Source organism: Sprattus sprattus (assembly GCF_963457725.1).
Source record: "Sprattus sprattus genome assembly, chromosome: 16".
NCBI lineage: Eukaryota > Metazoa > Chordata > Actinopteri > Clupeiformes > Clupeidae > Sprattus > Sprattus sprattus.
Window position 1 is genome coordinate 6,672,463 of NC_137914.1, and position 26,344 is coordinate 6,698,806.

Sequence of the window (26,344 nt, forward strand, 5' to 3'; positions counted from 1 at the left end):
GTTGCTCGAAGAGGCAAGATGCAACATTTATTCAGCCTATTTGAACCAATGTACCATGACAACTCACAAAGCCATGAACACATAGGCCTAAAAAATCATATTGACAACTAAATAATGACTGCTTAGGTCTATACTCTAGCTGAATGTACACTAAAATACCTTTTATACAGCTTAATTTAAATAAAGTAATTTCTCAACATGAGTAAGTTCTCAACATGAAAAGAAGAAAGTGGATTTCAGGACAATACAAGCCTTGTCATTAACAAACACAGCCAAGTTAGTCCATAGCATTTTCACGTATAGTGTATTTGGGAATATAATAAATATTTTCAAAGAAGGTCAAACTGCTGTTAATTCATATTGATTTGAGCAGTAAAATATTTTTGATATCCCTATAGGAAATCTCCTTGATGACAACCTAGGGCCACTATATACAGTATAATAGGAAGTGGTTGTATTTACCTATCAAAATAAAAGCACAAAGACTTATAAGCGGTCCCCTTAAAGCAGCAATACGGAGTTCTGTTCCAAAACTAGTAAGCTAACTACCTAAAAGGCATTCAAAAACCTTGCAAACGCCACCAACAGCCCAGCTGGCACTGATAGAAGCTTGCCAACACACAAGCTGGTGTCTTTTGGCAGTATAGCTGGCAATGTCAATGCGTGTGAAAGCTTTTCTTCCATTTTTGCAGGATGTCCCAGCCCGTTACACAGAACTACATAGGGCATATATTGGATGGCTATGGGGAAGACACAGGTGTTTGTCTGTCCTTCACATGACCATATGCTATCAAAATTAATTTGAGGATGGTACCAAAACTAGTTGCCTATAAACCATACCTCAAAAAGTTTCAAATTGTTGCATAGTGTTACTTTAAGGCTTTTGATGAGGCATTCCAACAATGCCATCATACATCTGAGCAGCTACTTCACACGTTTATCCATACCACAATGTGTTTTTTATAGATATGATATATGATAATTTACTGAAGACTTTGAGTTTCAGTCACATTTCAAAGTGAGAGCTACAACAAATGTAATCAGCAATATTCTTGTCCTTGATTAGCACTCCATACCACCAGTAAATGTCTATGGAATTTGAGATGGTAACATGTTCATTATGCAGTGCAGCGAAGACTATGCTATATTTGTGTGTATTCTAATTGCTGGATAAACCTGCATTAATATAAACATCTCTGTTGGAGACACAAGTAGGCCCAAAATTCTCTGACATTTAAAAATCATCACAAAGGGGCTTGTATCAAAACAAAATACATGTGCAGCAAAAAGTTATCATGAAAAGAAACTGGCACATTTCTGGCACTGGCCATGAAGATTTCTGGGGCGAAGTGAATCACATTAGCACATTATCAAATATCTGCTGTATCTCTTGGCTTTGTTAGTGTGTTTAATCAACATGGCAGAGGTGTTTAAATTGCATAAATTGCTAAAAAAAAAAAAAAAAAGTACCTGATATCTAACACCCAGTAGGCTATAGGCCTACAATATGCCTACAGAACACATTTTTGTAGCATAGGCTCCAATGCCACTGTAACTTATTGTTTAGACCAGTTGGCCTATAGTTACATAATCCCCATAGTTCTCAACAGATTAAGGATTCTTACAATTATTGAACTATCTTGGTGTAACTTGCTATGTTCCTATTACTATCTTCACCAAGAAGGTTATGTTTTCAGTATCGTTTATTTGTCTGTTTTGTTTGTTGATGTTTTGTTGAGCTACGCAAAAACAGGCCGACTTTCGTAAAACTTGATGGAAGTGTGGAGTCTGGATCAAGGATGGAAGAACCCGTTAACTGTAGTAGCGGATCTGTTCTGTTTTTAGTTTTTTTTTTTTTTGCGAGATAGATTATTTGCCTTTGACGAGGTTTGTGCTTCGAGTGGCCTTTTAGTTTAAAAAGTGATATTTTGATATGAGTACAGACTTACCCGGAAGTGGATGTTCGCTTGTCTCGTGTGAGCTTTAGCAAAGAGTTCTATGACCAAATTGTTCATTTGTTTACATTAATCGCCGCTTAAACGCTTCGTTGTGTAGAACTGAACTACCAGTCGGGCAAGTAGTTCATCTTTCATGGAAGTAGTCACTGTAAAATTGCTAGTTTGGTGCTGGTTAGCTAACTTGTTACTTTGTTGTTGTGTTGAAGAAACAACACATTTGACTGCAGTTTGAGGACGTTTAATGTAGCCGGTTAGCTAGCAAAATAGATAGCAATCATTTGTTATTTCCTAGATAGTTCAGGGTGCTGTCTCTGTCGTCATAACGTTTGTCCTGACAAAGGTAGACACCTCTAGATGTATCACCTAAATTAGCTGTCAACTAGTGTTGACTGTAGCCTGGCTCTGCTTCATTTCGTACCTGTGCTGGAAGCAAAGGCACCTGTTATTCAGAGGTTTGTGTCATCTCAGACGTAGTTAATCTAAATATAGACTACACGATAAACATTGAATATAATTTTGTGTTTTATAACAAACACAAATCATGTAATGTGTGGTGATACTGCTTTTAGTCACGCTGATTGTAACTATATGACAAACAGAATGAAGCGGGGCAACTGGCGGGAGCAAGGCAGAGATCGCCACGGGCGTCATCGTCCTAAATGGCGAAGAGTCCGATCCAGCAGCGGTTCCCGAGATCAGAGGTGGGGTCATTTATGACAGCTGTGACAGTGCTTGCTTAGAGACGAATCAAATTGTTAACGAATTGGGCCATGCTGCAACGTAGGCAGATGATTGTAATTGGACAGCGCATTATGTGGACATGTGCTTACTTGTATTTCAGCAGGTATGACGAGTCAACAGAACCCCGTACTAGCACCCGGACTGATGGCTCCGAGGCTGGGTCCAGTGCATCTTCCAGTGCCACAGCCACTGCACCAGGTAAGCATTAAAGGTAGAGTCCACGATTCTAATCTCATTCACTTTTTGTCAAATTCGATGAATTGTTCCTCAAGGTTCGGGGTTTGTGCTCAAAATGAATCTCATGGCCCTGTAAATGGGAAACATAGTGTCTCAGACCAAACCATAAACAATCAAAACAGTGCTTCAGGAGAACAGAAGGAAGGAGTGCAATTGACTGGCTGTTGAGCTCAAATATCAACAACCTTGTGCCAAAACACGGGGTGCATCTTTACTTTGTGGACAACATCCTGAGTGTGCCCAACTGAACTGTGCATCTTGGCCTCATCTGATGTACTCAACCAGCTCATGTCTATCACAGCGTTACCAGGCTTCTACTTTGATCCTGAGAAGAATCGCTACTTCCGCCTGCTGCCCGGACACAACAACTGCAACCCCTTGACCAGGGAAATGCTTCAGGCAAAGGAACAGGAGCGGAGGAGATCTGCCCTGCTATTGGAGGACGAGCATCCCAGGAAGGTAAGCAGCAGCGGATCTGAAGTTGTGGCCTTAGTATAAGTAACTTTATTAGTACTCTTGATTAGTACTCATTACTAGTACTCTTTACTAGTACTCTTGATTAGTACTCTTTACTAGTACTCTTTAATAGTACTCGTTATTAGTACTCTTTACTAGTACTCTTTATTAGTGCTCTTTATTAGTACTCTTTATTAGTACTCTTGATTAGTACTCTTTACTAGTACTCTTTAATAGTACTCGTTATTAGTACTCTTTACTAGTACACTTTACTAGTACTCTTGATTAGTACTCTTTACTAGTACTCGTTATTAGTACTCTTTACTAGTAATCTTGATTATTACTCTTTACTAGTACTCTTTATTAGTACTCTTTACTATTAACTTTATTAGTACCCTTGATTGGAACTCTGACCATCTAGTGCAGTGCTGCAAGAGTAAAGTTACAGTCATGTATTAGAAACATCTTCCATACTCTCATTACAGAAGGCCCCAAGAACAGGACTGAACACGTCGCTTCTGTTACAAAACAGACACCTTGGCCTTCTTCCTCCAAGCTCTTATTGCAGGTATGAATGAACGGTTGACAGCCTTTGCATCTTGTATTTTTTCAAGCTGAAGTAATGACACTGGTAAAGACCATCCCACCGCATCCTAAAACACTGCGGGTGTTAGCCTATATATATATATGTGTGTGTGTGTGTTTGGCATTAGAGGTAGTTTGATCTGTTCACAGGATGATCCATGAACTGAAGGTGAGCGGGATGAGGCGTCACAAGCTGGAGGTGCAGAGTTCCGACTCCAGCTCTCCCAACACGGACAACTTCCGCCACATCGTGGTGAGTCTCAAACAGCCACAGCACTGAAGGCCAAATACATCGATTATTTCATCATCATATTATAATTATTATGAATTATGTATATATATATATATATATAGAGTGCATGTTTTGAATCTATTTCATCATCATCATAGTATTATTATTATTATGAATTATAGTCGTATTCAGAGTGCATGTTTTGATTCTATTTCATCATCATCATAGTATTATTATTATTATGAATTATAGTAATATTCAGAGTGCATGTTTTGAATCTATTTCATCATCATCATAGTATTATTATTATTATGAATTATAGTCATATTCAGAGTGCATGTTTTGAATCTATTTCATCATCATCATAGTATTATTATTATTATGAATTATAGTAATATTCAGAGTGCATGTTTTGAATCTATTTCATCATCATCATAGTATTAGTATTATTATGAATTATAGTCATATTCAGAGTGCATGTTTTGAATCTATTGCTTGCTGGCTTCTTACGTGTGTTTGCTGGTTGGTTATGCCGCCAGGCGGACTCGGCCTGTGAGCGTGTCTTCACAGTGAACGACGTGTCGCACGGTGGCTGCAAGTATGGCATCATGAACTTCAGTGGCTGCAGCAAGGGCTCGCTCTCTGTGGAGATGTGCGACAACCTGTACTTCACAAACCGCAAGGTGAGGAGGAGGAGTGGTCTCTAAGCAACTGCACGCTTGTGAGTTGCCCTATCACACCCTGTACCATTGCCACCTTTCGTAGTCATGGTAACAGGTCAACCTTTCAGAACATGCATGAGGCCATGTTGGCCTCTGTTGTTTCGACTTGATACTAAATGAACAACGTTTCACCCTTTTCCTCTACATATGGCCACGCTAGCGTAACTATTCCGGATATCGGTATATGATATGGTGCCGATATTCGACGTGTGCCGATATTCGACTCCGTTCCGCTAACTGTCTTGTTGATTGGACTGCAGGTGAACTCCATATGCTGGGCGTCTGTTTCCCATTCAGACTCACATGTGCTGTATCCTTTATATTAGTAGAATGAAAACCGCACTCTCAAGCTTTTCTCTTTTAACAATAAGACCAGTTTATTTTAGTACAGACGCGTTTCGGCCTTACGCCATCGTCACTGTATCCTTTATATGGCTGGACCCAGGCTGCATCCCCAGATATTCTAATCGCTTGATCAGTCGGTACATTGCTACCAAAATAATAACATTTCTTAAAGCAACTCCAACATCAGTATTCTACAGTGGCAATCATGTTTGTACAGCTGAAGACATGGTTAAACACTCAGTGTCTTGGTTGTACACACCAAATGAATACATAGATAAAGGGATATTGACGTACGAGTTTAACCAGATGACAATAGTAGACTTGAGACATCACCGATGTTGACTCTTCCTGAACTCAGACCTCAGCTTGTGTCTTGTGAGTATATCCGAAACGCCAGGCTGTGTGAGCCTACTGCCAGCCTCCCTCTTCAGTAACTCAAACCCTGGTAAGACACCACCGGCCTCTTCCCTGCTTTTATTCCATTGCCTCTAATATTTCATTATGGATACGTTATTTAAGGCTCTCTTAAGTTGAAGCCATCACTCTTGGTGGAGTTGCGGTGGCGCATAATCATCTGTGTATGTCGTTTGGAATGGCAGACCAGCCGGGGATGCTGTGCAGCTTCAAGATCTCCACCGCCTGGTCGAGCGCCTGGTGTCTCAACCCCCTGGCTGACAAGACATTCAGCACCGGTGATTACCAAGACCCCTGCATCATTTGGATATATACTGTTTGTGTGTGTGTGTGTGTGTGTGTGTGTGTGTGTGTGTGTGTGTGTCATTTTTGGATATATACTTTGTGTGTGTGTGTGTGTGTGTGTGAGTGTGTCAAAGGGAGAGAAACACTGAACACGCTCCGTCTGGTCATTCCTAGGTCTCTCGCGGCACGTTATTGTGACGAATGCTGTGACTGGTCGGAGGCAGACATACAGCATCAGCAGTGATGTACTCGCCCAACAGTTTGCTCTCAGGGTGGGTGGAGAGATAACCTATCATGATCTTTTGGAAATCTTAAGACTTCAACCTTCACCTGCTTAACACATAGATAGATAGATGGATAGATAGATGGATTCTTTATTGATCCCGAGGGAAATTAAGGTCATCCAGCAGCTTACACTTAACTCACAAACATACATACATGAATCACAATAAACACAATACACATAGGGAGAACATGTACACAGGGAGTGGGACGTTTACAGGTACAGGATAGATCTTCAGAATCAGAATCAGATTTTATTTGCCAAGTAAGTTAGAACAAACAAGGATTTTGACCTGGTGAACTGACTCTCAATGTGCTTACACATATATTACACAAAATATACATTACAACACAATACAAAAACAAACACAATATATTACACAAATTTCACATGTCTGTTTGTGTTTACCTGTTGTGTCGTGGTGGACGCAGGCTCCGGTGCTCTACAATGGCTGCCGCTCGGGAGAGATCTTCAGCATCGACCTGCGGCAGCGCTCTCGCCGTGACCACAGCTGGAAGGCCTGCCGCTTCCAACAGGGCTCGGCCGTCACCTCCGTGCGCCTCCTGCGAGACGAAAACTACCTTCTCGCCGCCGACATGCTGGGCAAGGTCAGACACGAACACCAATACTCTTGTGTCTTACATTTTACCCCCCTCCACCCCTGTATTTATAAAAAAGGGTTTAAAACATTTTTATTCAGGAAGGCATTTCTGGCCTTGTGTTAAATCTTTTCTGTTATGCTTATGTTAACAATTTTTTTTTATTGTATTATTATAGTTAGTTTCTAATATGTAGGCACTCTGAGATTCCTGTGAATGAAAAGTGCGTTAAAAATAAAATGAATTATTATTATTATTATATTATATAATGGGGGTGTTCTTTTTCACATATTTTGTTCTTTTCTTGGTATACTCTCTCTCCATTCGCACACATTTACCCTTGAGTGAGATGAGTGCCTTTCATAACGTCCCTGTCTATCAGCGAAATCGCCATCCCGTTTTATGCATCTCCTTATAGTTATAGCCTATTGTGCACTAATAGATCAAGTTGTGGGATATCCGTATGACGCGACCAGTCAAGCACTATGAAGGCCACCATAACGAGTATGCCTACCTCCCCCTGCATGTCAATGAGGACGAGGGGCTTCTTCTGGCAGGTGAGAATCAATCAATCAATCAATTCAATTTTATATAGCGCTTCTCTATATACCCAAAGACGCTTTACAGAGTAGTCCGGTCCAGTCCATTCATACAGACAGTCATACCAGTGGTGGTAAGCTACATCAGTAGCCACAGCTGCCTTGGGGCAGACTGACGGGACGAGAATGATTACTGACCCCTGGCTTACTGACGCTTTTATTATAGAAACAATCTGATAACGTGAGCGATTGCATGGATTATTCTACAGTCTAGGTATAAACCATGCTATTTGACTAACTTAACCACCTCATTGCGAAACAGATTGAGTACTATCTAACGTTATGAATAAATAAATAAATCACAAAAAACGAATACGGTTTCCCTTCATTCGCTAGTTGGTCAGGACTGCTACACGCGTCTGTGGAGTCTGAGCGACGGGCATCTGCTGAGGACCATCCCCTCGCCGCACCCGGCAGGCAAAGAGGGCTTCGACAGCATCCCCAACGTGGTCTTCTCCTCCCAGCTGGGCGGCTGCAAGGGCCTGCCCGGGCTGCTCATGGCCGTGCAGCATGACCTCTACTACTACCCTTACAACAGCGACTACCAGGACGCCGCCGCCACGGGCGGAGAGGCGGGCGCGGGGTTGGTCTCGGAGAGGTAGAAATGAAGCATGATGGGTAACCGTCAACCGAGATGGTGACATTCTCAACGTGGAGTGAACCTGGCCAGGATCAGTTGCGGGAGTTGTGGGAGTCGTAGAGAAGTGGATGAAGACTCAAAGAGGACTTCAGAGTAGAGGAGTGGTGGAAGACTGGAGGAGGACCTCAAAGAGGACTGTAGAGTAGAGGAGCTCGGCAATGGCTGCATAACTTTTGTTTACAGAAAAGGCTTCAGAAACAGATGCTGCCTTTAAACAAAAAAATGTATACTCTGCAGTTTTTTTTCTTCTGCTGTGACTACCACAAGTGCAATTTATGGACTGAAAACATAATGTAATGGAAGAAGCTGCAAGACAAATTGCAACTTAAGTTCTCCAGATTTCAGTCACCAGACTGCCAAATAATCAATTTTTACTTAGTTCGTATTGAGTGACCAACTCCCAAATGATTTTCAGGTCTACGTTGCTTTTCTGTCTGCAAAATGTGACTTGACCTCTAGATTGATGATTCAAGGTAACTATCCACTTTCATTTCTGTAAGCCTCTCTCTGGTTGGATTTTATCTTGAATGTTCAAAAGAACTAATTGTTAACATGCAGCAATTCTTGGATTGGTATTTTCTCAAATGAATTTTAAGTCTTGCCATGCTTAAATGGCGCTTGCTATAAACCTGAGTACCTGCCTGCGTGTTAAGGATGACATCTAAAGAACTCTTAATAAAAAGATCGCAAGATCCCACCACCATAAAGAAACCATCCTTTTTATATCTGCCGATATGTGACTTACATCAATCCCTTTATTTACAACACACAGTTTCACAAAGCACTGTGTCCAGCTGACCATATGAAAAGTTAACATAAAAAGATCTTTAATGGCAAATTGAATAAATGATGGTGGGACTGCAATCATGAAATGACCACTGATCCTGTAGAGGGACAAATAAAGACCGTCACACACTTTATAGGTTTCTTATGTTTTAATTATATCAGCGTACATGGTGCAGAAAACAGGATAGTTTAACGACTTACTTCTCCGGTAAATTACAGTCCTTAGCTGTCTTTCCCCAGACCGGTATACTTCTGTGGACTCCTCCTACAAGCTTGCTTTGCGGCCAAACTGAAACTCACTGAGCTTACTGAGAAGATATTACACTGATTATGGAGAGGATTATGACCACGATGAAACTGGCGTAGTAACATGCCACTGTACACACTTTCGAGACGAGGGGGTGGGGTGGGGGGGTAGAATCATCCCAGAGTAATTTGTATGATTGAGTGATTGAGCACCTTAACATCACGTGATGCTCAACAGTTTCTGAAAGACTTAAGATGTCAGAATCTGCGCATAATGGATCATGGGGAAATGGACGTAAAAAAAAAAAAGACAGAAAAACAATAAAGACCCTTTCAACAACCTAAAAAGCCTATTAGAACACATTTCCATTATAAAATGATGGCTGGCAGACCATGACAGTTTACGACCCATCAATGATCCATGTTTAACAGGCAATTAATCATATTGATACATATAATGGAGTATATCTAAGATGCTACATTTAAGGATGGGGAACAAAATGGAAGAGGGAAGGATCAAGGTTGCAAATCAATCAAAACATGGAAAAGGTCTAAAAGATGGACCTCTTTATAATGATTAATGGCTAAAGTGTTGGGGATTCGAACTCTACCATTATCCGCAATATATCATTATTACTGATTTTGTTGGGAAAGGTGTACCTGCTCTCAGCGTCTTCTGTGCATTAATTAACCCTCACTGATATCTCTTTGAGGGGTTCAAGTTGGCTGAAGCTGAAGTGTACATGTAAACACATTTCAAACGCAGATAAACAGACTCCATGATCATCCACTGTTGTCAGTCATCAAAACTGAGCGAGCCGTTTCAAGTTACGGTGGATAGCTACTTGCCATTGGATGCTAAGCTTGAGCTGAAGCAAGAAGAAACTGAACCCGGATCAGTGTGCTTATGTGGGTTTTCGAGTGATTGATCCGTGACTTGAACACGAGATTGTCAGGGTTTCTGTTCAAGTTTGTGTCAGAATAAGTTTAGATGCGGATCAAAAGGTATGTGCAAATGTCTCCTTGTGTTTCCCCAGAAGGCCGAGAGCAGGCCACCGTAACTTTCCCCTTCGTTTCAAAGATTTAACCTACAAAGCATAGGAGAATTGTATTCGGGGGGGGGGGGGTATTTTCATTCAACCAATCCCATGATATAAGCTGCTGCAGCTGCTTAACAAAAGCCCTGCCAAAGCTTTTACCAGGCCCAACCAGACCGAACCAAACCAAGCAAAACCCAGGACCACTTATAGAGGAGAGGGGACTCAAGGGTGTTCTGAGGCGTCGGTAGAGCCGTGTACAGGCAGTCCTCCACTCTTCCTCCTCCCTACCCATCCCCCCACCACCACCCTCACCCCCGGTATCCTCTCCTGCTAGAGCTCCCCTCCCTTTTGGCTACAGTCGAGGCACACCCGTACTGGGTGGTCCCAGCCGCGGGAGGGTACGGGTCGTCGGTCCTGGGAGCATTCGTCGCACACGCCCTGCCCGCACGCTCGGCAGTGGTGGATTGAGAGGCGGGCGCTGAACTCTCGCTGGCACTGGTGGCAGCACCGGATGTCCTGGTCGGGCACCCAATAGGCAGGACGGGCGGCTTCCTTCACCAGGCCTACAACACAAAGAACAAAAAACTTTTTTTCACAGCTTTGTAACTAGTTATGTGTACTAGAGTAGACAGCCTATGGTAAGACATACTATTTAAATTATGCCTAAGTGAAACAAGATGTAGTTTTTTAAGAATGAGCAATCAGAAGCATGTCAAACTACTGTAGTGTCTTCATATAACCAGCAGATGGCAGTAATTCAAATTCTACAATGCCTAGTTCTGAGATTACAGACTTATCCCTCTATGTCCACATATTCTATGAATCCCACGACTGTGCCATGGCTTTGCACTCAGCCAGAGGGATGTCTATGGCAGTAACCATGGCTCCTAGCGTGTTCTGCACCATGGCTTTGCACTCACCCAGAGGGATGTCTATGGCAGTAACCATGGCTCCTAGCGTGTTCTGCACCATGGCTTTGCACTCACCCAGAGGGATGTCTATGGCAGTAACCATGGCTCCTAGCGTGTTCTGCACCATGGCTTTGCACTCACCCAGAGGGATGTCTATGGCAGTAACCATGGTTCCTAGCGTGTTCTGCACCATGGCTTTGCACTCACCCAGAGGGATGTCTATGGCAGTAACCATGGCTCCCAGCGTGTTCTGCACCATGGCTTTGCACTCACCCAGAGGGATGTCTATGGCAGTAACCATGGCTCCTAGCGTGTTCTGCACCATGGTTTTGCACTCACCCAGAGGGATGTCTATGGCAGTAACCATGGCTCCTAGCGTGTTCTGCACCATGGCTTTGCACTCACCCAGAGGGATGTCTATGGCAGTAACCATGGCTCCTAGCGTGTTCTGCACCATGGCTTTGCACTCACCCAGAGGGATGTCTATGGCAGTAACCATGGCTCCTAGCGTGTTCTGCACCATGGCTTTGCACTCACCCAGAGGGATGTCTATGGCAGTAACCATGGTTCCTAGCGTGCTCTGCACCATGGCTTTGCACTCACCCAGAGGGATGTCTATAGCGGTAACCACGGCTCCTAGCGTGCTCTGCACCACTTCTCCCACTCTCCTTGGGATCAGTGTTCCTCCTTCCTCCTCCTCCAAAGCGGCGTCCAATAGCTCTGCTTGAATGTCAAAACAAATCTCAGACCAGGCATGCCAAATCTACTTACACTTTATTACAGAACACATCTCAAAACAACAAATGTTGATCTAAGAGCACGTGAACGAAAACATAAATTGACGTTGAAATATAATTATTACATAATTACAACCAGGAAAAGGATTAGGAGTACATTGGGATAAAATAAAAAAATAAACTGCTTAGAAGTAATTTTAGCCAAAAGAACAAGTATATCATTTGCACCCATTAGTGTCCAGGCCTATGCAGGCCCGGTTTGAATGGTAAATACTGTAGGATAAAATGTATACGTTTCTCATTAATTAATTAAGTATAGTATCCCATCATTCCAACATGAATGGAATTGGTAACTTAGTGTGGCCATGTATTCTGTTTGACCTGTTGTGTAAGGTCTATATGACCTCAGAGTGTCACCCAGGGCTTTGGGGGTAAAGGGATCCTATGTAAATATTCGTATCTCTGGGGAGGCAAGGTGACCACAGTGTAATAGTCCGAGGGAGGGGTTTTAGGTATAAGAGATGAGTTTGCCCAGAGATGTGTGGGTATTGTTGTTGAACATTTCATGAACATGTAATGCTTGTAACAATGCTCCCGGTATCGTGAATAAATCTGAAGTACCACTCGAGTTGTCTGTAAGTAATTTTGACCACAATACCTTCTGGGATGCCCCGGTTCTGAAAGCAGGCCTCACAGACCCGCACTGGAGCGAGTCCCCAGCCTCTCTCTGGCACAGGTCGGGACTTGGAGGAGCAGGCGTCGCAGAACCCTTCTCCGCAGGCGCGGCAGTGGTGCTTGGAGTCGCTGTCCTGGAAGACCTCGCCGCATTTATTACATTTCTGAAACCGAAACAAACCATAAAACATCGCATTCTCCACATTTGTTGTGGGTCAGAACTGCGTCGTCGAGCTTGGAGGTGTTGTAAAGATGTGGTGACAGTGACTGACTACACAAGAGGTGGCATGTCAACAGCTTTTGAGTGGCATGCTGTGACAACTCACCATGATGCAACCAAAGCCCTGATTGGCCACACTCGGGCATGACTGTACTTCATGGGAAACAAACTTCTCACTAACTGATGCTTACTGGCTGAAGCTAACTAGCTGAAGCCTGACTGGTGGCCACCTTACAGCTTAGTTTAGTTGATAAGGATCCCCATAAGCAGCCAAGTGGCCCTGCGATTCTGACGGTGTGAACAGTGGTGTGGTTATCGGAAGAGGTGGCATGTCAACAGCTTTTGAGCAGCTTTTGAGCGGCATGCTGTGGCATCTCACCGTGATGAGGGAGTTGGGCTTCCAGTAGGCCGGGGCGATCTGGTCTGTGAGCCAGGAGGTGACCGCTTTGGTGGGTTTGACGCTGAGTTCAGAGAACGACTGGGATATGAAGCTCACTCCGTCCAGGAGTCGCTGGGCAGCGTTGTTGTTGTCTTTCAGGAAGCTGTCAGACTGGGCGGTAAAAACGCATCAGGAGTGAGGGAAAGCTGTGATGGCTTTATCATATGTATATTTATTGTATAATAACTTAATATGTGTATTGTTTATTGTTTGCACCAACGTTCCACAAAAAATTCCTGGTAGGTGAAAACCTACTTGGCAGTAAAAAACCTTTCTGATTCTGATCATTAACATTATTGTTAAAGCATTGGGAAAGGACAAAAAATGGGCATGCACATTGTTCTTCCAAGCCTAGCATTTAGCCTCATTGGGATCGTATGTATACTAGTTCATTTTGTCTGTTACTTAGTTAATGCTCAAATGACAGAAAATGTCACAAAAAAAGAATCATTAATGCCATCATGGATTAATCTACGTGGCATTCTATGTTTGACAAGGAAAAGTGTTCCTGAGATTTAGAACATCCATTCTTGTCTTGGACGATTGGATCAGTGTGAGTGAATAGCCCATCATCTCACCCCAGGCCAGATGTGCTGGATCTCGGTGCGGACCACTGTGTCAACCGGGTCTTGGTTTCCGTACCAGTACTGTCTGCTCCGGTAGATCACAGAGCAGTGTGGACATTCAATGACGTACCTGTAACATCAGCCTCATGTCAGTATATTGTCCCTGTAACAGTGTAACGGTACCCTCTTAATGCTAACTGAAATGCAGCCTCATGTCAGTATAATGGTCCTGTAACAGTGTAACGGTACCCTCTTAATGCTAACTGAAATGCAGCCTCATGTTAGTATAATGGTCCTGTAACAGTGTAGCGGTACCCTCTCAATGCTAACTGAAATGCAGCCTCATGTTAGTATAATGGTCCTGTAACAGTGTAGCGGTACCCTCTCAATGCTAACTGAAATGCAGCCTCATGTCAGTATAATGGTACTGTAACAGTGTAACGGTACCCTCTCAATGCTAACTGAAATGCACAATGTGAAGTGATGACTCACCCTGACCAGGCATAAATAGCCAGACCAAACCAGGGCGAGTCGGAGGATGCTGTTGTCTTGGGAACGACAATGACCTCCTTACCTGTTTCATAGCAGGCCTGAGAGGTAAAATCATATTGTTAGACAAACTCCACCACACACACAGAAACACACACACGCGCACACACACACACACACACACACACACACACACACAGAAACACACACACAAACACACACCCACACTTTCATTCTAAGAACTCTCCACACTGAAATCATTTTGTTAGACAAACTCCACCACACAAACACAGAAACACGCGCACACACACACACACACACACTTTTATTCTAATAACTCTCCACACTGAAATCATTTTGTTAGACAAACTCAACCACACAAACACAGAAACACACACACACACACACACACACACACACACACACACACACACTTTCATTCTAAGAACTCTCCACACTGAAATGGCACAGAGGGAGGAATGGCATGAGCTCAGGCAGGGAGTCTAAACCCCAGTCTCCTCCCATTCCTCCAATCCTCTTTAGTAGCCTCAGGGGAAGTGCACGAGCTCATGTCGGCTCACACACAGTAGTCCTGCAGATCCAGACGTTTATTAATACACTGTGCTACACATGTGCTAGAATGGCATTGCAGCACTCCTGTCTAGGACTGACTAGGGCCTGAGCTGTGTGAATACATCCAGACATCTATATTCCATATGCAAGACACTATATCAGCCTCTACTATATCACAATGGATTTGTCTGAAGAAAACCATGTATACATTAACTGCTATTGTACCCTCGGCACCATTGAAATTGAGGATCTTAATCCTCAATGTGTCTTCCGAGGCCTAAATAAATCAATCAATCAATCAATCAATGTATACCTTTGTTCTAAATGTGGTGCGGGAACGATTGAAACGAATTCTAAATTGCATTGGAGATTCAAACAGTAACAGTAATGGCGATGCTTTTGTTTTTGAGGATGACGGCCAACCTCGTGCCTCAATCACATTCAACGCCACACGTTCAACCAGCCGTATATGCACTGGGTACTCATTTTATATGCACTGTGTGCCGAAGTCACACCTTGGCCGGCCAGTCTCAGCAGATGGCTGCTGGGCTGCGGTTACCTTGCAGGTGTAGATGCGGTTGTCGTAGTGAGGAGAGTATCGGCAGCGGTGCTTGGCCTCGTGGGGCAGGCCCTCCCGCAGGTGGTTCATGCTGTTCTTGCAGCCTGACCTGAGACACACAGGAACCCCATCAAACTCCCACAGGAACCCCAGCAGGCTTCCACAGGAACCCCATCAGGCTCCCACATGGAGCTATACAGAGCATGGCTGTCCTAGACTCGGGCCAGGGCCCCGTCCGTAATGGTGCTACACCAAATGTATTTTTCAATGTGAAGTCTGCGCAATACGGCGGTGCAGTACAAACTGCAGTGTTGAGGGCAGTGTGAAGTATATGGGGGTGGGGGTGGGTACTTACCCACAGCTCAGGCAGATACTGGAGCAGGTGAAGTATTCATCAGGGAAGAAGGAGTTGCTGGCCAAGTGCTCCTCTGGAATCTCCCCGCTGAAACGCTCGCTCAGGGCCTGTGAAGCACACAAGGGGTGGACAGTCACAGTCGGCCGCCCACAGCTGCCATGATAATTATACACATGGGAACAGCTTGACAGGACAACAGACACAACCAAAACACACACGCTGACATTTGCACTTTTTACCGACGTCAACGTTCCCCACACAAACACATGAACAGTTATTGCACAAACAGATACACACACACACACACAGGCACAAAACAAACACACAAACAGATATTTTCCACACAAATGCCCATACACAAACATGCAAACAGATAACACACACACACACACACACACACACACACACACACACACACACACACACACACACACACACACACACAGACCTGTAAGGCCCTGTAAACGACGCTGGCGGAGCGAGGCGAACGGGTGGTGTTGTTGTCCAGCTGCTGCTCCAGGTTGCGCAGCAGGCCGCTGAAGTCGGTGGGGGGGTTGTAGGTGCGCGTTCCACGGTACTGGATGGAGCTGAACGCCTCGGGGAACAGGCCCAGCTTCCGGAAGCGCTCCTGCAGCAGCCTCTCAGCTGACTCGGACGGCTTGTCTGAAGAGAGAGGAGATAAACACCAGCTGGTTGTCAGAAGACCACAGAGATTTACAGCCCCTCAAAGCCATTTTGTGCAGCTACAACTACATCCTATAAGCTCACAGTATATGTGTTCTCAAAAGTCTGAACATTTGTAATAGATACTTTTGTTGCTGATGTTGTAATGTGGTACTCAAATTCCTTGTCTGAATTACAAGCAATGTTTCAATGCCACATTTCAGTATTATATTTTGGTTTAAACAGCAAATCAGGTTAGCATGCTAGTTTGCGTTGTAAAGGATAGCGTTGGGACCTGCGTTATCTGACCAGCAGAGGTCCAGTTCTGGGCTGGCCTACTAACCTGAGCCCAACAGCTTGGTGTGGACAGTCTCGTGGAAGATGATGACTGCGGGACCCAGCGTGGATAGCGGCACGTCCAGTCCGCAGCGCGTAGTGGTGGCCTTCAGCTCCTTGGTGAAGTGCTTCAAGTACGCGTCCGAGGCATCCCCCAAGAACTTGAAGAGGTCATCGTGGAGCCGGTCAGCGTGCGTACGGTAGATCACCAGATCCGACACGGCCAGCACCTTCAGCAGGAGCCGCGTGCGCTGTCCCTGATTGGCCCCAGCACCCAAGAGGCCTTCTGTGTCCACGACGACCACCTTGTGGATGGGGTCCAGAGCGGCCCAGACGCCTACCGTGCAGGACTCCTGGGTGGGGGAAGTCTTGAACACCTCCCGGCCGAGGAAGAAGGTGTGATTGAGAGTGTGGGACTTGCCCTCTCCAGTGTTGCCAAAGATGGACACGACTTTAAGAAGCTCCTCTGGTCCGCAGCCCAACCTCCTCACAAAGTCCTCTTCATCCTGCAGCTGGTAACAAGGTATGGTTTTCAGAGCACATCAGGACAGTGATACATAGCCACTTTAGGTTAGAGCATTAATATTTAGTATTGTTATACATTAGCTGTATTATACTTCACTATTTATTTCTCCCTTCTTTATCCACGCTAGTCATTTATCGACCTACCTGCATATCTTCATTGTCATCCACTAGTAAGAAGCTAGAGACATTCTCAAGTTTGGCTTTAAGTGCTTCCAATTCTCCATCGCCTGCCGCGGGGTTCTTCTCCGACGGTTTGGCAGGAGGATAGGGTGTGAGGGGATGTTTCCGCTTGTTGGCGCCACTGTGGGTACGCTTCTGACAATCCAGGCACAAGTTGATTTTGCAGCCCTGACAACGGACCACCGCCCGAAGTCGTCCGCCGTTCACTGCGGACCCGCTCTCTCCTTTGCAGGAATCACAGAAGGGAACATGGCCCGGCGAAATCCGAACTCGGTCGTGGTTCCTCATGCGTTCCTGCCTATGAAGTTCCAGCTCACAGCGCACACACTGCAAGCTACCACACTCATCACACTCATAGGCGGCCTCATCTGAACCTCCACAGGCATAGCTCTCCTGGCAGACAAGCACGGTATTCATGCCTTTTTCTTGTCCACTCATCACTTATCTGTGGTTTAAGAGCCAAGACGGTAATTTTATGAATTTGTAAATGCCCTAACGTTATGATCTATAACACATCTGACCAGCTATGGAGTAACCTACAGGCTAAGCTGTTTCCAACTTCAGTATGGTATAATTAAGACAGTGGTTCACAAACAAAGACAAAAATTATATTTTCAAGATATAGCAAAATTAGCGATTTAAGATGACTCAAGCTAAGCCTACAGTATGGCACTGTGCGATTGTCTGTAACGTTAACCTAAGACCGAGTATAGACAACGAACTATGTAGTGACATTACAAGAAAGACTCCTAACTATTACTGTTCCCGTTTACGTCTATGCACGGCATAATCTAAAAATGGATTGCGATAAGCGAAAATCCCAGAGCAAACATTGTATATACTCGTTTAAGGCTTTACAGTTAATCGTACAATGAGATATTCAATATGAACTATAAATAGATTTGTTGAGACACTTGGCTACACTAACCACAAGAACTATCGCAACAGTGTTATGATGAAATTGACCAGACATGTAACGTCACACCAGCAACATGCCTACGACAAACCTTTTTTGTAGACGTGTAATGATAACCACCTCGTAAAAATCACGAATTACTTACTTTGCTAGCTTACTGGCTAGCATTGTTTGTGTACAACACTATTGTTTGGACAGCTAGCAGGTTTTTGCCTCCAGTAGCTAGCTAGCATCAGAGTTAGATAAACAAGGTTACAGACAATATGCAAAACATTGCAATAATGCGCCAACTTAATGATTACAGTTTAGTTACATGTCCACCCGCAACCATCTTAATTAAGATACATCCAAAAGGTTTACCGACATCAACTAAATAATATTTGTTCTCTAAAGGCTGTGACCTAGCTGGCAAAAGAGCTGAATTTCAAACCAGGCAACTCGCCATCAGCTAGCCGCAGAGCGATATGTTCACAGTCCTGCTGTACAGCCGTATCTTCGTACCAACTCTACTTGTAAGAACCCACATTTAAGATACTGTGCCGGTTGTGAGGGAGTCATTCTTTTCAACCAGCTTGTTTGTAATCATTCCCCTCCCCGGTAGGTAGAATTTAGTAGACGTTGTTACTAGGTTAGATCAGCTGATCGGCTTGTTTTCATCGGGGGTTCAAAGGTGAGGTAGTGCAATGCTTGTCGGGAAAATGAGTGCAAACATATTAGTAAACAAGTTCCTCAAGTTGATCGTGTGTCAACTTTTTACGCATGTCACATCGTGATACATCTTTTGGCTGCCAACTTCTAAACACTTAATGTTTGTACTATTATATAGTAAGTAATAACATACAATGGCGGGGGAAAAAAATAATATTAAGACACACTTTCAGATCACGTGTGCATTATATCAGTTAGATGTGAAACGCGAGTGCAACGCTGCTTTTACACTATACGCACAAAGTACACAACTTAAAATAAATTATATTTCATCATGGACACATGTCTATGCGTGCACAAAGGGTATTTGCTTCTGGCAGCCAGATGGGGGTGCTACATCCTTAAGGAGTCTCGGATATGACGTTTAAAAACGTAAGCGTACTTCCTGAAAGTTTAAGCAGAAAGAAATGCGTTAGCAAGTTAGCACGGGCAAAATACTGCTGAAGCGGGAAGCATTTATATGTATTAGTTTTTCTTCAATTATAACCACTGCAAAGTAGGTTCAGGTCGATTGGGTGCGCGTATGCCTACACCATATGTGTTGAAGGATGGTATGAAAGTTTAAATAAACAGATTGTTAACAGGACCGGCTTTATGTGAACACAAAGGCCTAACGTTACATTCGCTTTGGTGAAGCATGTACCCTACGTGGGGAAATTATGGGGGTGGACAACCACCTCCCACTAATCAATTTGAGCCCAGATCGGCACCGGTGAGGGCCCCAGCACCGCAAGGAGGGGCGCCAGGGGGATATGGTGTTCCACCGTCGTCCAATGTTTCAAGTTTACGGGAGCAACATTTGCAACAGATGCAACAACTGCAACAGCTCCATCAGAAACAACTGCAGTCGGTGCTTCATTACAGTGGTGGTTATGGAGGAGGCCCTGGTGTCTGGCAAGGTCAAGGGGCTCCCCCGGGTTTGCCTCCCGGTCAGGATACAACCACGAACTACCCTAATGATCAGTCCGAACCGCCGCGGGGTCCACCTGGGTCTGCGCCACCACAGCCGCCCCAGCCCCAAGAAGATGCGCCACCTAAACCACCTGAGCCTATACCTCCGGCTGCCCAACAGTACTATGCTGCTCCCAGGGCTCAAACCACTAATAATGATAACGGTGCTCCCAAAGACTCTCCAGCGATCTGTTTTCCACAGCAGGAAGAGAATCCCGACTTTACATCGATGACATTGCAGGTATTCTAAGTAATTGATTCAGTAGCGTTAAAGTGGTACACTTAGCTATTGGTAGCTAGCATTTTTTGTTATACCTAGCGCCTTTGTGAAAGCAAGTGACGATTAATCAGCCCAGCATTTCAGTTATTTTGATACTTTGACAGCTATACTATTGCTATAACCTGTTTTCTTGCCGCTGTCACAATCGGTGTTTTCCTGTTTTCTTTATGGAACAACACAAAGTGGTGAAGAGGGTAACAGGTGTTTTCGCTTCTCCTTTTGTTATAATCGAAACTTGATGAATGCAGATTCTTGCTCCTTGGTTCTTTAATGGTATGAGAAGCCATAGGATAAAACAGTTTGGGCCAAAAGACTGTCCAGACAATAATAGAACGTGTTTCCAAGCATAAACACAATCTGTCTAGCTTCATATTTAGTGACCATAACGTAAAGTTTGATTAGGTAAAGGCCTTTCTCTCTTAGTACAATATAGATTTCTCGTTAAAAGGTGGTGGAGACATAAATAGTTATAAATAGTGTTTTTACAAACTCTTTATCATTCTATCCAGGATGGTTTCTCCCTGCCAGGTGTGTAGCTGCGTGTAAACTGATGTTTAGAGGATATGTTTTTGTATGATGTCTTTAAACATTTCTCCCTGCATAATCAGTACCCTACATGAATACATTCATTCATTTATTCACCCTTCCAGCCATCCATCCAATTAAGCATTTAGTTTCATTTGACTACTTCCTTAAGCTCATGATACCTTCTACTCTCAGATCACAAAGCTTGATCGGGTAGTGATAACTGTAGCTGACAGTTACATGATGTCCAATCTTTTCTCTTAATCCTGTCACACCTAGGATCAGCAACAGTTCTGGTATAAGCAACACCTACAGAATCTGCAGAAGCTTAAGAATGAGAGGGCAAGACAGGGTCAAGGTGACGGTCAGCCTGCCGAAAAAAAACAGAAACCAGCTGATACACCACCTCCGCCTGTCGAGCCTCCTAAGAATGCTCCACCTCCACCTCCCCCCAAAGAAGAACCACCTCCTCCACCTCCACCTGAGGAACCTAAGGTAGGAAGGCAACAACAGATATTTTGCCAATAATATAACAGAAGGTCCTCAAAATCCTTGATTTGTTAATAATGGGCAACATTTTATGGAGAGAAGCACATTTTGCTTTCATTGAAGATTACGGCCCTGATTTTTGCTTAGCGGTAGTGTAAATGTTGTCTAGGATTTACTCCCCACACACCTCAGTACGTTTTGATGCAGTTTGTATTGGCAATAAACCTCATAAGACTGGCAGGAGTTTACCAAATTCGGAGGACTCCAAGAGCTCTGGCCAGTGTACGCCTTCTAGAACATGCATTAATTATATATTATATGTACCTGTTGTTGAATTCATTCTTAGGGTGACATCATCAACACCGGGGACCCGTTCGAGGCGGCTCGTCTGCAGCAGTTGCAGGCGGCAGCGGCCCAGTGGCAGCAGGCCCAGCAGCAGAGGGCAGCGCACCAGTACCAGGCCCTGATGCAGGAGCATGCCCAGCTGCAGCAGATATTGCAGCAGTATCAGCAGTTCATCACGCAGCCAGCACATCTCCAGGTATGCCCCCCTCCCCAATGATTATAGGCTGATGCATTTATGGCATGCTGCTGCTTTGCTGTGTAGAGGATTGCCTAGAAATGATGTTAGGAAATGGAGCTCTTTTTTTTTATGGGGCAAACACACACACTTTATGGGGCAAACACACACACTCTATGGGGTTAACACACCCTCTATGGAGCATACACACACTCTATGGGCCAAGCACACACTCAACAGACATAGGTCTGTACTTTAAATGCTATAGAAAAGAGGAAATGTGTGCAAATGTCCTCAACATCTACGACTCTCATTGCCAAGTATGAACAAATCCAGAGGGCACCTAAACTGTGTGGCATCACTGGCACATTATCAGCACTCTTAGACTATGGAGGTAATTGTGAAGCTTTGACAATAATGGTTAAAGGGAAACTAGTGAGTTTTAGAATGTTTTTGTTTTATTTTGTTTGTTTTTGTTGCCTGCAAGTTGATCTTATTAGAAATTAGCAATTCATTTTTTTTCTTCCAATCTTCACCCTAGACCATGCCACTGGATATGCAGCTGAAACACTATGAGGTGCAGCAGCAGCAGTTTACTCCCGTGTACCAGGACTGGGACCAGCATTTTAAACTCTGGCAGGAACAGTTCCAGTCCTACCCCCATAAGGACCAGCTTCAGGACTACGAGGCCCAGTGGAAACAGTGGCAGGAGCAGATGAACTCCACCGCGACACATCTGCAGGAGAGGGTCACGTCCCTTCGGACCATGCAGCACCAGTACGGCCCGCCACCCGGCTATGGTGGTATGATGGGCCAGTATGGGCAGAACATGCAGAACCAGCAGAACATGCAGAACATGCCCCCTGTCCCAGATTCACAGGTGCACCATCCACCACCACCTGCAAACATGGAGCATTCGCCAACGGTTAAACCGCCTCCTTCAGGGCCACCCACTTCAGGACCAACGCCTGTAGGACCGCCTCCTTCAGGGAATCATCCCGCAGGGCCGCCTCCTTCAGGTCCTCCCCCTGCAGGACAACCTCCTCCCGTGACCACAAGTCAAGGGGGCATGTCTGCAGCGCCCACCATGTCCACACCCACCTCTGAGATGTACCCGACAGCAGGCGCAGAGAACATGCCGGAATCATACAATAATGCTGGACCTCCCCATCCTGGAATGAGGCCCCATGGCCCTCAAGGCCCCAGAGGCCCAAGGTAAAGGACCATTATGGTTTAGTTTGTGAGCCAGGATTATGGCTAGTATTATGAGACACATCTCAGGACAACCATAGGGGAACTTATATGGGTGGGAACAATATGTTTTTTGTGTTTTAAATTTTATGATGTTATCATATAGGGGTGGGAATCTCTTGGCACCTCACGATTCGATTCCGATTCAGAGGTCAACGATTCGATTCTAAATCGATTATCGATTTTAAACCGATTATCGATTTTAAACCGATTATCGGTCAACATAAAATAAAAAATAAAAAGTTTCAATTACAAAATCGAGACAGAATCGTTTTAGAGAGAATCGAAAAAAAAATCGATTAATCGATTGTTTTCCCCCACCCCTATTATCATATGTTTTATGAAGGTCGAGTGTAGTGTTGAAGGACAGCCAGCCTTGTTAGTGTTACCAATGGCAACATTTTTAAACAGTTTTCGTTGGTGTGTTCTTGTCCGGCCTTGATGGATTACAATTTTGGTAGCAACTCCGTTCATTGTTGATATCATCAATTTAATATCATGTGAAAAATTGTTGCAGGTTTGACGGAGCAAGGTTTGATCTATCACAACAACAGCGGTTTAATGCACCGCCCAGATTTGATCCAAGGCAAAGATTCAACCCGCCTCCTAGAGGAGCTCCTGGGAGATTTGAGCCACCAATGAGACAAAATGCTCCTAGTTTCGAACGCCCTCCTGGGCCTCCCTCGAATGCCTCACCAAGGTTCGACAGGCCACCTGGCCTATTACAGAATCCACAAAACCGATTTGAAAGACCACCTGGTCCAGGACAGGGTCCAATGTCCCGCTTTGAAAGACCACCTGGGCCGACACAGAATCCACAAAACCGATTTGAAAGACCGCCTGGTCCCGGCCAGGGTCCAATGTCCCGCTTTGAAAGACCGCCTGGTCCCGGCCAGGGTCCAATGTCCCGCTTTGAAAGACCGCCTGGTCCCGGCCAGGGTCCAATGTCCCGTTTTGAAAGACCACCTGGTCCCGGCCAGGGTCCAATGTCCCGCTTTGAAAGACCGCCTGGTCCAGGACAGGGTCAAATGAACCGCTTTGAAAGACCGCCTGGTCCAGGACAGGGTCAAATGAACCGCTTTGAAAGACCGCCTGGTCCCGGCCAGGGTCAAATGAACCGCTTTGAAAGACCGCCTGGTCCAGGACAGGGTCAAATTTCCCGCTTTGAACGACCCCTTGGATCTCAACCACAAGTTGGTGTCGGGTCCCAAGTGAATCCAAGATCTGCTGCTCAAATTAAAGAGGAATCACTTAAAACTACTGGACCACAGGTCCAGCAGGCTGGATCCCCAGAATCGACATCTCAAGATAAAAAAAGCACAGTCGACGATGCATTGGTTGATGACATTGTTGATTCCGGGAGTGGTTTCTTTGTCCAGAGCGACCCAATTCCTCAGACTTCACAAAAGGACACTCCGCAGAAGGCAGAAGAACAGGTCGCTGGAGCCACAGATAAGGCTAAGGAGGAAGAGGCCTCAAAACCTGCGGTGTCAGCACCTTCTGCTACTCCCGTGAAACCGACTCCCACACCTCCCAGTCCGGCACCAGGTCAGGCACCAGGTCAGGCAAAAAGTAGTGTCAACAACGGGCCCCCTCCGAGACCCATGCCTCATGAGTTGCCTCGTCAGCCTCCTCCGGGTCCTCCACACGGTGATAATCAGATGGGTCCTTCACCCATGGCGCGTGGGAGAGGTCGAGGGCAGATGCCAATGCTTATGCGTGGCAGGGGACGCGGCCGTGGTCGAGGGATGCTCGGGGGGCCAATGGGGGGCCCACCGCATGGATACGACCCCAGCATCCAGCCAGCTGAAGAAGAGGAGCATGCTGGGTATGAGTATGAAGCCCAACACGAGCACATGAGGCAAAGAGGCGAAGAAGAGATGGATTATGAGTGGGGGGATCCGTCCGCAGAACCAGGAAGGATGCCCGGGAGAGGGCCGCCGCTCCGTGAGGAGGATATGTGGCAACCCGAGGAGCATCACTTTGGAGAAGACTACTACGAGGAGGCTGAGGGCCAGGAGGAGCCCGTGGAAGAACAGGCTGAACACTGGGAAGAGGCGCCAGAACCACAACCGGAATCGGAGTACTGGGAAGAACAAGACCCTTACTGGAATGCAAGAAGGCCTCCCATGCGCGGACGACCTCCGTTCCCCCACGGTATGCGTGGACGACCCCCTCCGCCTCGAGGCTTTATGCACCAGGGTCCAAGGCGACCGCTTCCTCCTCACATGGAGGGCATGGAGCACGATCCTCATGGGCCTCCCCTAGGTCCTCCCAGGGGTCCTCCCAGGGGTCATATGGGCCCTCCGATGCACCGAGGTCCTGCCCCCCGGGGTCATCCTATGCACCACGGGATGATGGAGAGGGACATGAGGCGGCCCCCACCGCCACGAGAGATGATGGAGAGAGAGATGATGGAGAGAGAGGCGCGTGGACCGCCACCTTACCACGACCCTATGGAGCGCGACCCTGCATGGCCACCTCCTAGACGTCTCCCTCCACCACCTCCACATGCCATCATGGAGAGGGATCTAAGAAGGCCGCCACCTTTTGGTCCAGGACATCTCAGGAGGCGGCCGCCGTTCCCACACGAAGACCCAGAGGGAATTTACGAAGAGACTGGCGAGGATGAGTACGCACCACCTGAAGACGGGTACAGAAGGCCGCCGCCGCCACCACGAGACTTCATTACTCGAGACTACGAACACGGCCAGGAGGACTACTATCCTACGCCTCCGCCACCCAAAGACTGGGAGGCTGAACGCGGTGGCAGGGAGTTTCCCCCCTACCCGCCCCATGGCCCACCGGAGCGCATGCGAGACGACCGTTGGCCTGAAGGCAGAGAGAGGCCGTATCCTTATGAGGAAGACGATCAGGGCAGACCAGATTACGAGGGGGGCGGTTATCCGGACGAGCCCCCGTATGGTGCCAGACAGCCCCCTTACCGTGGCCAGCCAGACTGGGAGAAGCCCTTGCCGGAAAGAACGTACCCTCCCAGCATGGAGCCTCGGAGGCCTTCATTCGAGGGAGCCTCGGAGCCTGGCATGGATATCCCTCATCAGCCTCCCCCAGGGCCGCCTGGAAACCATCCCGATCCCGCCTCTCTTGAGTCGTCGTCTCCAGGGACTGCAAAGGGCATCCTGGCGCTCTCCCAGAGACAGCACGAGATCATCCTGAAAGCTGCGCAGGAGCTGAAAATGATCAGGTAGTTGCGGAGATTCAAGTCAAGTCTCAAAGTCTATTTATTGTCAGATGCACAGAACAACAGAGTCTGACTGGGCACTGAAATTCTTAGGACAGGACACCAT

General features: G+C 45.8%; 3 protein-coding genes across 4 annotated transcripts in view; 2 read left to right on the forward strand and 1 right to left on the reverse strand.

Moving 5' to 3' along the window:
• Positions 1-2,020: 2,020 nt before the first annotated feature.
• wdr21 (WD repeat domain 21) lies at positions 2,021-8,960 on the forward strand. Its single transcript, XM_080854154.1, has 14 exons — positions 2,021-2,410; positions 2,558-2,659; positions 2,800-2,897; positions 3,238-3,395; positions 3,878-3,960; positions 4,128-4,230; positions 4,749-4,892; positions 5,192-5,241; positions 5,642-5,721; positions 5,876-5,968; positions 6,150-6,247; positions 6,690-6,866; positions 7,300-7,414; positions 7,793-8,960. Exons 2-14 carry the CDS (start codon positions 2,559-2,561, stop codon positions 8,056-8,058), a joined length of 1,566 nt encoding a protein of 521 aa, XP_080710280.1. The 5' UTR covers positions 2,021-2,410; position 2,558; the 3' UTR covers positions 8,059-8,960.
• Positions 8,961-9,050: 90 nt separating this feature from the next.
• On the reverse strand, positions 9,051-18,931 carry LOC308377476 (zinc finger FYVE domain-containing protein 1-like). 2 transcript variants are annotated; one of them, XM_080854153.1, is made up of 11 exons: positions 17,361-18,931; positions 16,699-17,203; positions 16,141-16,355; positions 15,693-15,799; positions 15,338-15,446; positions 14,209-14,306; positions 13,729-13,846; positions 13,091-13,261; positions 12,475-12,655; positions 11,683-11,799; positions 9,051-10,731 (listed from the first exon to the last, which is right to left on the reverse strand). In XM_080854153.1, exons 1-11 carry the CDS (start codon positions 17,832-17,834, stop codon positions 10,499-10,501), a joined length of 2,328 nt encoding a protein of 775 aa, XP_080710279.1. In that variant the 5' UTR covers positions 17,835-18,931; the 3' UTR covers positions 9,051-10,498. The 2 variants fall into 2 exon arrangements, with proteins under 2 accessions (XP_080710279.1, XP_080710278.1); XM_080854152.1 differs by having other exon boundaries at positions 11,683-11,802.
• Positions 18,932-19,564: 633 nt separating this feature from the next.
• Positions 19,565-26,344, forward strand: part of ylpm1 (YLP motif containing 1) — a 39,356-nt gene continuing 32,576 nt past the window's right edge. Inside the window, exons 1-5 of the mRNA XM_080854484.1 lie at positions 19,565-20,212; positions 21,056-21,271; positions 21,612-21,806; positions 22,327-23,000; positions 23,554-26,241. Of these exons, the coding sequence (XP_080710610.1) occupies positions 19,658-20,212; positions 21,056-21,271; positions 21,612-21,806; positions 22,327-23,000; positions 23,554-26,241 (4,328 nt within the window). The 5' untranslated portion in view covers positions 19,565-19,657. The remainder of the gene's footprint in view (positions 20,213-21,055; positions 21,272-21,611; positions 21,807-22,326; positions 23,001-23,553; positions 26,242-26,344) is intronic.

Coding starts and splice junctions, on each gene's coding strand:
- wdr21 (XM_080854154.1), top strand. CDS start 2,559: ATGAAGCGGGGCAACTGGCGGGAGCAAGGCAGAGATCGCCACGGGCGT. Junction 3,961..4,127: donor CCTCCAAGCTCTTATTGCAG/GTATGAATGAAC, acceptor ATCTGTTCACAG/GATGATCCATGAACTGAAGG. Junction 6,867..7,299: donor CCGCCGACATGCTGGGCAAG/GTCAGACACGAA, acceptor GTGCACTAATAG/ATCAAGTTGTGGGATATCCG.
- LOC308377476 (XM_080854152.1), bottom strand. CDS start 17,834: ATGAGTGGACAAGAAAAAGGCATGAATACCGTGCTTGTCTGCCAGGAG. Junction 17,204..17,360: donor ATGACAATGAAGATATGCAG/GTAGGTCGATAA, acceptor CCTTGTTACCAG/CTGCAGGATGAAGAGGACTT. Junction 14,307..15,337: donor ACCGCATCTACACCTGCAAG/GTAACCGCAGCC, acceptor TTTACCTCTCAG/GCCTGCTATGAAACAGGTAA.